This window comes from Equus asinus, chromosome 22, assembly GCF_041296235.1.
Source record: "Equus asinus isolate D_3611 breed Donkey chromosome 22, EquAss-T2T_v2, whole genome shotgun sequence".
Lineage (NCBI taxonomy): Eukaryota > Metazoa > Chordata > Mammalia > Perissodactyla > Equidae > Equus > Equus asinus.
In genome coordinates this window covers 35,913,576-35,926,781 of record NC_091811.1, presented here as the reverse complement: position 1 = coordinate 35,926,781, position 13,206 = coordinate 35,913,576, and the positions used below count along the sequence as shown (strand labels likewise).

The 13,206-nt window shown below is 40.8% G+C and overlaps 1 protein-coding gene and 2 long non-coding RNA genes across 9 annotated transcripts in view; 1 reads left to right on the top strand and 2 right to left on the bottom strand.

Annotated features, from left to right (window-relative positions):
• SSPN (sarcospan) overlaps window positions 1–4,845 on the bottom strand; it is a 51,618-nt gene extending 46,773 nt beyond the window's left edge. Inside the window, exon 1 of one of the 3 annotated variants that reach the window (XM_014846857.3) lies at window positions 4,279–4,845. In XM_014846857.3, coding sequence (XP_014702343.1) covers window positions 4,279–4,557 — 279 coding nt within the window. In that variant the 5' untranslated portion in view covers window positions 4,558–4,845. The remainder of the gene's footprint in view (window positions 1–4,278) is intronic. The other 2 variants (XM_070494988.1, XM_044775246.2) reach the window with 2 other exon arrangements.
• LOC139041629 (uncharacterized) overlaps window positions 1–13,206 on the top strand; it is a 108,482-nt gene that overhangs the window by 60,349 nt on the left and 34,927 nt on the right. The window lies entirely within an intron of this gene.
• Window positions 9,895–13,206, bottom strand: part of LOC123287838 (uncharacterized) — a 73,453-nt gene continuing 70,141 nt past the window's right edge. Inside the window, exon 4 of one of the 4 annotated variants that reach the window (XR_006531207.2) lies at window positions 9,895–10,463. This is a non-coding gene — a long non-coding RNA (uncharacterized lncRNA). Of the gene's footprint in view, window positions 10,467–13,206 lie in introns of all 4 variants that reach the window. The other 3 variants (XR_006531208.2, XR_011497123.1, XR_011497125.1) reach the window with 3 other exon arrangements.

The following is a 13,206-nucleotide window of genomic DNA, read 5'->3' as shown; positions in this document are numbered from 1 at the left end:
AAATAAATAACCACCAATTTCCCTTCCATTAAGTCATGAATTAAAAATAGATTTTTAAAATCTGAATACACCTGGATTTTGAATTCCTTAGAGTAAGTTAACATATGAAAACTGTTATTGAAATTCTTGACAGGACTCTTAATCATTACAGATTCATATGATGAATTTTATGAATGACATTAAGGAAAGGAAAGATTCTTCCTTCCTTTAAAGCCCTTTCCTTAAACTTTCTAATGTGATTAATGTAGTATATAGCTCAGGATTTTTATTCCAGCTGGGTGGGGTATGAGAGCAATGGAGAGAGAGTGAGGAAAGCCAAAAACCACAATAAGACAAAGAAATTCCCACTTTCTATGGGAATAATCCCTACAAGGGCCAAGAGACTAACACTAAACCCCCACTGGGGATGAGAGGTAAGAGTTTGCTCTTAAATTGACTTCAGAGTAGAGATGCCAAAGCAAATAAATCAGTTTAAGTGAAATACTTTGAAAGGTAAATGGGCTTTAAAAATATTTGTGTAGGTTAAATTTTCTAATCAGAAGTATTCATTACTGTCAGATATGATAATGGCACGTGTCCATCAGGATCTCTGGAGATCTGCTCCTAGTATATGCTTCATTATTTTTAGACTAATGCCTAGTGTGGTGGACAACCCCAACAAATGTTACTGAATGAAGAAAAATAAGCCAAAGTTCAAACATGTTATGCTTCACGTGAACCAAAACTATATTCGAGTACGAAGTAAGTAAAGGCCCCAAAGTTCTTAGATTCCTTCAATCCATACACATTTGTCATCAATAAGAATTCTGGAATGACGAGCAAACTTGAATGCCTATTTGACCCAGCCACTCAAGCCATTAATAGAGCAAAACTCAAAGCAAACTCCTATTTCGTAGGATCCCCTGCCCCTGGCCAAGTTCATCCTCAAAGCCCCTGCTTGACTTTGTATCTTCATTACAGTGTGACCCTCGAGCCCTTTATAAAGAATTTTGAGAGAAGAATGGCACTTTTACAGGTTATGGAGTCTCTATAGTGACTCCATTCTTTTTTTTTTATTTTACAGGAATCTTTTGTAACTGAAGAACTAAGACTTCAGTCATCTCTCTGATAGAGGGTGAGGGGAGTCATACTTATGGATAGTAAGAAATAACCTGTTTTCCTAAAATTCCACTGGACATATATCTCTGATCGTAGATCACTAAGGACTTTCAGTCTAGAACCAGAGGTTCGCTGAAGATTCATCAAGTCACCCAGACTCTAGTCAACAAGAACTTACCTAAGTGGATTTATCCATATACTCAGATTCTATTATGGGAATGGCGAGGCCCAAATCCCAAGATAATAGGATAGTAACCCTTGTAAAATGAAGTAAGTAGCATACAGTAAGAGGCAATCAGTATAGAGAGAAACAGAAAAGCGAAGCATGTAGACTGTTGATGGGGTCAGTGCATCAGTCCGGGGCCCCCCTTGAATTCAGCCTCAATTCTGGAAGCAGGTTTGACTCTCCCTCAGCCCCAGGGAGTGACCTGTACTGCCTTGGTTTAAAGGATTGCCCTTAAACAGGGCAAACTTTTCAGTATTCCTAGGGGACATACCAGACCAGAATGACTCCATATTCCTGGATAAAATGACCCTGAGGAGGCCCCTTTCATCCAAGTTAATTTGTATAAACCTCCAGAGAGATCCAGAAAGTACTGAACTAATCTAATATCACTCAGATTGCTAATAGTGACATGGCTGAGAAGAAAAAAAGGTGAGATGGCTGGCCAAACTGATACCTCTTTCAGGGTTCAAACTGGTCTGAAAAACATTTCAAGTCCAAAATGGCTGTTCTGCAAGACTAGAGATAAAATAGAGCCACTTCTAATTTGAAGAGTGACACCACCAATGATCGTTTCACTAATTGCTAATAAAAAGAGCTAACTCACTGAATGCTTACCATTAGCCAGCACTGTTCTAAGTATTAGAATGTGTGTTAACTAAATCCTCAGGACAACCCTAAGCGGTGGGAATGATTATTACCATTCTGAATTCAGAGAGGTTCAGTAACTCGCCCAAAGTTACTCAGGGAATAATGGCCTAGCTGGTGCTCAGCACCAGGTCCAGTGGTGCTAGACCGCAGCACTTCCCCATCCTGCCTCCCTGTCTTCTCCCTTCCCTGAAAGCTTGAAAGAATGCCCCAGGACCCGCCACAGACAGCTTCATGAGGACAACACGCACAGTGTTGGTGGGAGACAGCGACACACTGCCTGCAGCTTTGGCCCAGCTGGGATGAGGGCATTTCCTCACCTGGCTCCTCAGAGACCCTCCTCACTTGGCTCAGGGCATCTCCACTATCTGCTCTGCTCTACACATATTCTCTGTTGAAAGAAAACTTCAGATCACAGGATCATCAGTACAGATATCACTACAAGCAAACTTCCAAGTGCATCCTACACCATAAACTAGAAAACTGGAAAGAACAGAGACCTGCTATAGATAAGGCTCTTTGTACCACACCCAGGGACCTTCCAGGGCCACTGGGAGCCTGTGACGCTCCTCACAGGAGCTCAGGAAATTTCAGAGTTGCTCAGTTCACAAAATTTCAGAGTTGCGTGATTTGTATGTTCATGACTTAAACATGAAGACAAATTTTTTCCTATCTAATTTGCTTTTTGGGTACTGTGTTTTTTTAAAGTTGAAATAAAGAAACTAAAGAAAACAAATTCGCAAATGAAATTCCAAACCATTGAATGAAGGAATTTCATTCCTTTTTTTCTTTTAATTTGCCTAGGCTTAAAGGACAGACATTTTTTCCATCTTGACAGTCATTGAGGTGACTAAAATACCCAGTATAACTTAGTGAAAAGCTATTTTTAAAATCACTTGATTTAGAAAACCCCAATCATGATAATTTCATGGGAATTTGTAGTACACAAATTAAAAGTTTTAAATTACTCTGCAAGAATTTGTGAGTTCAAATAATCTTAATTAGAAAATACCTGCCTTGCTGCATATGCATCAGGTCTTTTTTACATCTGCCCTGATTCAAAATTATTTTGAGGGTGGTTTCATGAGTTACAGGTCCTGTGGTCAGTAATAGCAGTAATGGTGCAATATGAGACCCGGAGCCAGAAGTGTCGATTCTAGTCTTGCCCAATGCCACTACTTTTAATCTCTGGGCCTTGAGAATGTCATTTAACTTCGCTTAGCCTATTTCCTCAGGTCCAAAGAGTAATTACAGGTCCCACCTCAAAGTGTTGTTTGGTGGATCAAATGAAATAATGCACATGAAAGAGGTTTTCGTAAGCCACAAGGCACTATAACATAAAACTACAATGCAAACTAAATGTGGTGGCAAGTTGGCTCAGGGAGGAAAATGCAGATGTAGTCTGGTGCAAAAAGGAATCAACCTGGCTGATTTGCCAACCTGGCCAACTCATGACCCTGGGTGAGTCTGCCCTTGGGTCTCTCCTTTGAGAAACGGAATGATAAACTATCTCATAAGAATCATGTGGGGATTAGAAATAATATATGGAAGGCCTCGAGCAGGACAGGTACACTGTAGGCGCTCATAAATGGCACCCATTTCACATGTAAGAATCCAATTAACTAAGCCAAATAGGCTGTGTGTTTCAACACTTACAACAGCTGAGCAGTGTTCTGCTTAAAACAGTACATCCAATAGCAGACTCCCAAATATACTTCTGCTATGGCCAGTACCCCGGGTTTATCCCACTTCAGGCTCCAGTGGATTATGGCTGTGCTGGCCGTATTCGCATTTCCTGCCTTAGACCATTATTTTATAAAACTTGAACCTTAAATGTAAAAAATAAAATGAATACTATCCAACGTGGCAGCTCCAAGTACAAGCTTTTCCCTAACCTGCTTTTACTAGATGAACTTACTTCACTTTTTGTTCCTTATTTAGGGACAAGGGTGGGGTCCAGGGACTAGGATAAGAAAAAAGCCAAAGAAAATCTGTGCTGTTATGGAGGATGTTCAATTTAACCAAAAATAAGCAGACTTTGACTCGCCTCCCCAGCTCCAGCGCGTTCGAGTCAGGCCCATTTGGAGGCGTTGGGAGCAACAACAAGCAGGAGGGGGGGGCGAGTCCTACCGCGCCCAGCCCTGCCCCGGGCACAGCGAGTGTGGCAGGCCCCAGTCCCCAAGCAGAGCGTGAGTTAGAGGAGTGGAGCTGGGGAAGGGGGCGCATGCAGTTGGGTTAGTCTTAACTCCACCATGCGGATTTGCATTCCTGTTTGGCAAACGCTTAGGCAAAACAGACTTGATGCTTACAATGATCCCAGCCCAAAATGGAGTGTCTCTGACTAGCAGGGAGGAGCTGATGCTCGCCATGAGAAAGCCCACCACGGTCACGGCGATGCCCAGGGCCAGCTGCAGCAGGGCGGGCAGCAGCGGGAACCGGCAGCCGCAGCACGTCCGGGCCTCCTCCTCCCCGCACTCCTTGGGGGCCCCCTTGCCCTTCTTCGGCCCCATGTCGTCGGGCCCGGCGGCGTCCGCGGCCGGCGGCCCCCCCTGCTTCTTCTGGCCGCGGGGCTGCCGGTCCTTGCCCATGGCCGCCGCCCGGGTAGCTGCGCGTGCAGCGCGAGGGCCCGAGCGCGGCGGGGGCGGGCCGAGCCGGCCCCGGGCTTCGGATTACGGAGGCTGAACAAATATGGAAAACATTTGGAGCCGACTCGCCGAGCCTCCAAAGGCCACAGGGAGCCCGGAGCAGAGGGGGAGCCGAGGGGGGTCGCCAACTGCCAACGCGCCGGCCCCAGCGCCTGCTGGACCTGCGGGCAGGGTTTGCCCAGTGCCCGCAGGAGCCGGCGGGGTCCCTTAGCCTCCTGAAGCTTGTGCACTGTAGACAGGCTGCGTGTGTGCGTGTGTCTCTGTGTGTGTGGTGTCTGTTTTCCTCACTCAAAACCCCAGGATGTTTTTGTTTTTGTTTTCCGAGAGGTGCAATGCAAGGTGATGAATGTTGAAATCATTTGAGTTTAATTAATAGACAATTTAAATCCAAAATAGGCATTGCTGGGCTCCAAGCTGTGAAGTCATTTCCAGAAGTTAAATTCTTCTTATTTTCCAGCAAAAGCATAGGCTCTTCTCTTTTTAAGTTTTGCAACCCAGCTGACAAATAAAGGCATTTTTCCCGTTGAGGCATTTGCTTTTGAAATAACTGTTTATAGAGATGCTGGGCTAATTGTGAACTCTCACATGTATTTGTTTTTCAAGGATCTTTTAATCGTTTATATGGAGTCCCCAGCCAGTCTTCACTAATTCCACAGTAGTGCCTGGGGGATTATCATTCACCCTTGGACATGCACAATTTAACTCAGTCCACATTGGAGATATTTTTAAAGCACCTACTGTGTGCTGCAGTATAAGGATGTTCAGGAGCGATTTGGTCCCTGCCCAAAGTCACAGAACAAATCAATAAAACCGACTCTTCTCCTTCCCACATACCCCTACTCAGTAGCACTTAGAGCAAATTTCAGTGAAACCACTAAGAAATGATCCCATCACTTTGGAGTATTTATATCTACTTTGGTGTGGTCATTTTAACATTCAGAAAGCTGTATTAAAAAATAATTGATGTTGCCAAGATGCTAGGATAGATAAAGCCCACTCCTAGATTGTTCACAATCAACTAGTTTAAACAAAGGCTAACTGCCTGCTGTGTTTCCTCAGAATTCTGAACTAATCATCAGCAGCGCTCCTTGTAAATGGCCAAGTCCCCACGAACTTGGGCGTTCAGTGTTTTCCTTATACCTTCCTTTGGGATCAGCGAGAAAAACGTGGTCCATGGAACAAAAGTAGTAGCTTAAAAAGCAGAATCCAAACTGCACATTCCCGCGTTCCCCCTGAAAGCCGGTGAAGCAGCGCTGTCTCTCACACGGGGAGCAAAGGCGCTGAGGGGAGGTCATTGTCGGCTTTGGGGCCATTACACCATTAGGGTCTCTAGTGAGAACAAATAAAAGCTGGTGTTACACCAAGCTGCCCACCTGACTTGGGCCTGATTGACAACAATCCAAATGACAAAACAGAACAATAGTTGGTTTTTCAACCTAATACACATTTCTAGGATGCTAATTGACTACATGGAATTAATTATTTGTTGTTGTGAATAATATAGCCACCAACTGCTGAGGATCTACTATTCTGAAGCAAGCACATGCGAGGTGCTTTACATACTAGACTGTTTCTCCTTCCAACCACCTTTTAATTCTAGTTTCTACTTTTAAAGATGAAAAAAATTGAGTATCAGAATTATTAAGTAACCACATTAATAAGCCACTGTCCTAGTCAGGGTTGGAGGTGAGGGAAACCAAATGTGAGCTCTTGTGGATTACCTGCTTTATTAATTGCTTCCTATAGGCAGGCAGAACCGGCCCTGGTGGTCTAGTCGTTAAGATTCAGCGCTCTCACCACCACGGCCAGGGTTCCCTTCCCGGTCAGGGAACCACACCACCTGTCTATTGGTTGTCACACTGTGGTGGTGCTTGTTGCTGTGATGCTGAAAGCCATGCCACCAGGATTTCGAACACCAGCAGGGTCACCCATGGTGGACAGGTTTCAGCAGAGCTTCAAGACTAAGACAGACTAGGAAAAAGGACCTGGCCACCCACTTCCAAAAGAACTGTCTATGAAAACCCTATGAATAGCAGCAGAGTATTGGAGCCTTGTCTGATCTAGCACCAAGATGGTGCAAAACAGACCGGGTAGACTGGGCAGGGTTCTACTCTGATGAACACAGGGTCACTAGCAGTGCCATCAATTGGATGGCACTAACAACAAATATGCAAACAAGTGGATGGACTGCTTAAATTTTGATTTCAAAGTATAGCATCTATCACAGAATTAGCTAATAGAACCTAAAGCTACCTGCATACTTTATAAAAATATCTTGATTCACTACCATAATATATACAATAGTCAATGGAGACCGTTACTTCTATTACTAATTTATAACTAGATACAGGTTCTATTTGCTGACCATACTGCTGTGCTGTCATTATAGTTAGGAATAAAATATACCTCGCCCTTTCCTCAAAACCTTAAATTAGATGTAAGTTAGAATAGTTAAGCAAAATAATAGGATATTCCCATAGGTTTGTCTTCTAAGTTTCAGAACTCGTGTGGCTTATAGTTGTAAAAGAGTTGTACATAAATTCTTCTAATAAAGGCTTACCTTTAATTGCCTAGCTGAGACAAGTTACAAATGAAACCAGGAGCAGTGAACAACAGCCCAGATAAATTGTAATCCTTTTAGTCTGATTACAACTGCCCACTTCAATTTTCAGCTTCCAGACAAGGCAGTCGTATAGGGAATCTTACATCCGCTCAAATTCCCGACTGCATGCTTGAATCTGTGTCTGAGGGACCTCATCTTTGGCAATACCACGAGTCTGATGAGGATGGTATTTTTGCATAATTGATACAGAAAAGCAGAAACAGAGAAGATGGTGAAAAAGTAGTCCAAGGTTTAACGATAGAGAGTAACCAGGCTAAGTGGGATCAGAGGGTCCTTAAGGACACAAAGAAAGCTCCTCCCTTAATATGTCCTTTCCACGGAGAAAAATCACCATTTCTAGCTCGTCACATAGTTTAACAGAAAGGAACAGGGTTTTTTTTTTCATATTCATAAATTATAATATCTGTTTTATAGGTTAAGCAATAATCTCTTCAGATATTTATATTACCGGGGAAGAAAGGCAAAGTAGAAACAAAGTGTCTTTGGAAACTCTGTTGGCTGCTCCCATAACTCAAAACTGACAGAGACTATAAATTAGAAATTGCGGGGGAGAGGTTAATATATGGTTTTGGATTATTTTGATCCTCTAGGGAAAATAACAAAATTAAGCTTAGTATCTCTATCTTTGCTGTATCTCAAATTCAACATTATTTGGAAGTGTTTATACTTCAGAAGTTCAGAACCAGGAAGATGATAACTAGTTTTTTTCTTTTCCTCTCTCTCTCTCTCTTTTTTTGGTGAGGAAGATTGGCTCTGAGCTAACATCTGTTGCCAATTTTCCTCTTTTTACTTGAGGAAGATTGTCCCTGAGCTAACATCTGTGCCAATCTTCCTCTATTTTGTATGTAGGATGCCGCCACAGCATGGCTTGATGAGCAGTATATAGGTCCACGCCCAGGATCTGAACCCAGGAACCCCAGGCCACTGAAGTGGAGCATGTGAACTTAACCACTACAGCACGGGCTGGCTCTGATAACTCTTTAAAACTAGTGTCATTAACAAAATGTCCTTAGGAAATCCAACTAGAAATAATCTCTAAACCAACATATTTCTGAACACATGATCTTAGATTCACCAGGAACAAAAAAGATTTCATAGATAAATTATTACAGTACCCATGTCTGTGTCAAGTGTCTTTAATATGTAAGGAAATATATCAAAAAACATTCAATTAGATTTGATTTAAAGGAGCCTCAAATACTCTACAGAGAACAACTGAGAATTCATTTAGATATGCTGCACAATTGGCCTGTATGTCTAACTGGGTCCCATACAAAAAATGACCCTAGGAATACTGCTGATCCATTTGTGTGTGTGTGTGTGTGTGTATACAATAAATAAAAGAAACTTCCTGTTTGTTCCTATGTTATTTATTTCTATGTCATTAAATTCTAAAGACATATTCTAAATGCATCTTTTGGTTCAATTTTTTTTTCAAAAGAATTGACCCATTTATGATCTTTGCATGGCAGTTTGTATTTTCAAGTTAAATGTCATATGGGCAGTGTACTCATATGGGAAAGTGATGATTTTCTCATTCTACCATGTCTGTAGAGATGATAACTATAAATCATTTCCTAATGCAGTCCACCTCTTTATACGTTTTTACTTATAATGATATCAAATTTTTCTACATGTAATTTTTTTATTGAAGTAACATTGGTTTACAACATTATACGAATTTCAGGCATACAACATTATATGTTTTGATCTCTGTGTAGGTTACATCCTGTTCACCACCCAAAGACTAATTACCATCCATCACCACACGCATACGCCTAGTCACCCCTTTCGACCTCCTCCCTCCCCCTTTCCCCTCTGGTAACCACCAATCCAATCTGTTTCTCTGTGTTTGTTTGTCATTGTTTTTATCTTCGACTTATGAGTGAGGTCATACAGTGTTTGACTTTCTCCCTCTGACTTATTTCACTTAGCACAATACCCTCAAGTTCCACCCATGTTGTCAAAATGGCCGAATATCATCATTTTGTATGGCTGAGTAGTATTCCATTGTCTACATGTAATTTTGTTCACGTAGTTTTGTCCATGTAATTTTGATGTTTCCATTCAAATGATGAAATAGAAATAACTAAATTTATTTCAAGAAACGGAGAAAAATGGTTAAACAAATTGTGGTATATTCATACCATGGAATACTACTTGCCAATAAGAAGGAATGAACTATCAATATAGGCAATGACTTGAATGAATTTCATTAACAGTGTGCTGAGAGAAAGACACCACACACAAAATAATACATACTATATAATTCAATTTATATAAAAATTTTTAAAAAGGCAAAACTAACCTTTCATAATTGAATTTAAAAAGTGATTGTGAGGGGCTGTTCCAGTGGCATAGTGGTTAAATTTCCATGTTCTGCTTCAGGCACCTGGGGTTTGCAGGTTCGGATCCTGGGCAGAGACCTAGCACCACTTGTCAAGCCACTCTGTCATGGCATCCCACATAAAGGAGAGGAAGCTTGGCACAAATGTTAGCTCAGTGACAGTCTTTCTCAAGCAAAAAGAGGAAGACTGGCAACAGGTGCTAACATCTCAGGGCCAATCTTCCTGACCCCCCCCAAAAAAAGTGATTGTGGAGTTGGGACGAAAAAATCAACTAGAAAGGAATAAGAGGGGACTTTTTGGGATATTGAAAGTCTTCCATATCTTGGTTTGGGTGGTGGTTACCTGGGCACAAACAATTGTGAAAACATTGAACAACACTTAAGACCTGTGCATGTTATTGTATGCAATGGTATCTCAATTTTTGAAACGTAATAATAAGAAAAATACAGGGAGTCATTGTATATCCATCAGTAGTAACAATTGAAGGAGTTGGGATTTTTTAATTTAAATTATCTTATCAAACTCTCTTAATTTCTCTCTTGCCTTTCTGACTCCTCTGTATTAATTATCTATTGCTGCATAATAAATCATCCCAAAACTTAGTCGTTTGAAAGAACAATTTATTATTTCATGGTTTCTGTGGGTCAGATATTCAAATAGGGCACAGCAGAGATGGTTCGTTTCTTCACGTTATCTGAGGTCTCAGCTGAAAGACTTTGAGATTGGGGCCAGGAATCATCTGAAGTTTTGACTGAGGCAGGAGGATCTGCTTTCAAGGTGGCTCACTCATCCGGCTGGCAAGTTTGTTCCTTTCCACATGGCCTCTTCATGCATTGGCCTCTCCACAGGGCTGTTTGAGGATCATCACAACATGGTGGCTGCTTTCAACCAGAACGAGAGATTCAGAGACTGAGAGAACAGGGTAAAATCTATCCTTTTCATGACACAGCCTCAGAAGTCACTTAGCAACACATGAGCCACATTCTATTATTTAGGAGGGAGTCACGAAGTCCAGCCCACATTCAAGGGGACAAGAATTAAGATCCGTCTAGTGAGAGGAAGAGTATCAAAGAATCAAAGAGTATTGAAGACATATTTCTTCATGGCCTGTACTTCCTTTGCTGATCTCCTAAATGCTGGTATTCCTCAGGGATCCTTTCTCCGTCCTCTTTCTTCTTACACTACGCATTCCATGGCTTCACTGAAGACGCCGAAATCTATCTGTGGAGGCCTAGACTTCTGTCCCTAGTTCTAGCTTTGCAAATGTCAATACCTACTCACATCCCCCATTGGAATGTCTCAAGTGAAACTTAAACTCACTCTGTCCTTGAACTCCAGAGAGAAATCAAGCAAGATAAACATAAAGTGTCCAGAGACTTTAGTGGCAAGATAGTCATTGGTTGGCTTTGCCAAGAGCAATCCCATATAGCAGTTTCAACACTCCAGTGAGTTTAAGTGTGAGTGGAAGGTGACAAAGGGGGAGAAAACGTGTAAAGTATTTATGGAAAACCTCAGCTGTGAAGGGAAGGAAAGAGAAAAAGCTGTAGCTAAAGGGATAATACAAAGTCAGGGGAAAGTTAGCCTTTCTTTTTGGACAATTGATCAGATAAATTCCTTGAGGTGGGAGAATTAGTCAGAAGCAAAGCCCCTTCACAGGCTGAGATAGGAGGAAAGAATGTAAAACGAGATAAAACGCAGTTAAGTTTGCAGGGGTGGGAGGAAGGCAGTTGAGAGAATTCATATCTTCTGGCCTCTTCTAGGATATGTACACAATGAAGGTTGTATCAATATTTTTCTTCTAAATGATGCAGATTTTAGATATAGAGCCATTCTACTTCTATATCCTATCCCACAGCACATTTTATTGCTCTATCTTGTAAATATAGATAAGTTTTAAGGAAACTACGTCATTTTCTGAAAAATTTCCCTAAAAGAACAAAAACATAATTTTCTGTAAATCACAATAAGAATAATGTCTGGAATGTCCGGAATATTTTTATAGGTTACAAAGTTAAATATTATCTCTTTAAATCTAACCAAAACTCTACCAAGTCGGGATTTCTTGAGCGGTTAAGTGACTTGCTTAAGACTACATTTTTCCTTCTTGTTCTAAGTCCAGTGCTTTTTCTATTTCTGTTTTAGCTAAATGACTTGGCTTTTTTTTTTTTAGCTTTATTGAAGTATAATTGATATACCAAAAATTGCACAAATTTAATGTATACATCCTGCTAAATTAGATGTTTTGTTGTATAGAGAAACTGCATTAGTACATTGCACATATAGGCAATCATACATGTTAAGAGCATACAGTTCTATGTGCACAGATATGACTGCCAAGTCCTGGGGTAGCAAGACAGATGCTTTCTAGAGTCTGGACTATAAGCACCAGGAGGGTAGATACCAGGCTTTCTTAATCACCGTTGGTCCCACAGTACTCAGCACAGTACAAAGGACATTGTACAGTTTTAATAAATATTTATAAATCCTAAATAGTCATACAATTTACATGCAAGATTCATCTGGATTCATATATTCCTGACATAAACAATATTTCCTTAAAATCCTAGAACTGCATAGTTTGTATGTAAATTTTTATTTTTGTTTTAAGAGTCATCTTTGGGAATAACTCAACCAAGACACTTTGGATGAGTTATAATGAGGTTTTCCCTTTTTTTCCAGCTTTATTGAGAAATAATTGACATACATTGCTGTATAAGTTTAAGGTGTACAGCATGATGGTTTGATTTACATATATTGTGAAATGATTACCACAGCAGGCTCAGTTAACATCCATCTTCTCATATAGATACAATAAAAAGAAAAGAAAGAAGAAAAGAATAAAGGAAAAAATTTTCTCCTTGTGATCAGAACTCTTAGGATTTATTCTCTTAACAGCTTTCCTATATATCATACAGCAGCATTAGCTGTCATCATCATGTTGTACATTACTTCCCTAGTACTTATTTATCTTGTAGCCCAAAGTTTGTACCTTTTGACCACTTTCCTCCAATCTCCCCTAAATGATAACATTAAAAACACCACAAAGTCATTTAAAATATCCTATGTGTTATAAACAAACTATACAATTTCCACTTTGACCACTAATCTTCCTCCTTGTTAGAATGAGTCTCTGACTCTAAGCCAGATTGACATATTTTATCATTTTTATAAGATACGGTTTTCCATAGACTCCATATCCAGTCATCACCACCTTCAAAGACATCTTTGGCCCCCAGACAAATCCATGGAGGCCATGTTCTTTTTCTCTGACCATTCTTCTGCGAATTCTCTCTCATTTTTATGCAGCTGTGAGTGCAAACACTGGACTCAGCTGCCTGTGTTCCCATTGGCTCTAATTCTTACCAGCTGTGTGGCATGGACAAGTTCCTTCACCTCTCCCAGCCTCCATTTCCTCTCTGTAAAATGTGAATATTACAAGTACTTACCTCACAAGCTTGCTATGAAGTGCAAATACAATAGTTCATGAAAATACGGAGAACATTTCCTGGTATGGGTAAGTAAGAATTGTTAGCGATTATCCTAGCCCTGCCCTCTTTTCTTATTCACCTTTCCCTTGCTATACATTATCTTTCTGTGCAATTTCTCTGGCAATTCTGTCCT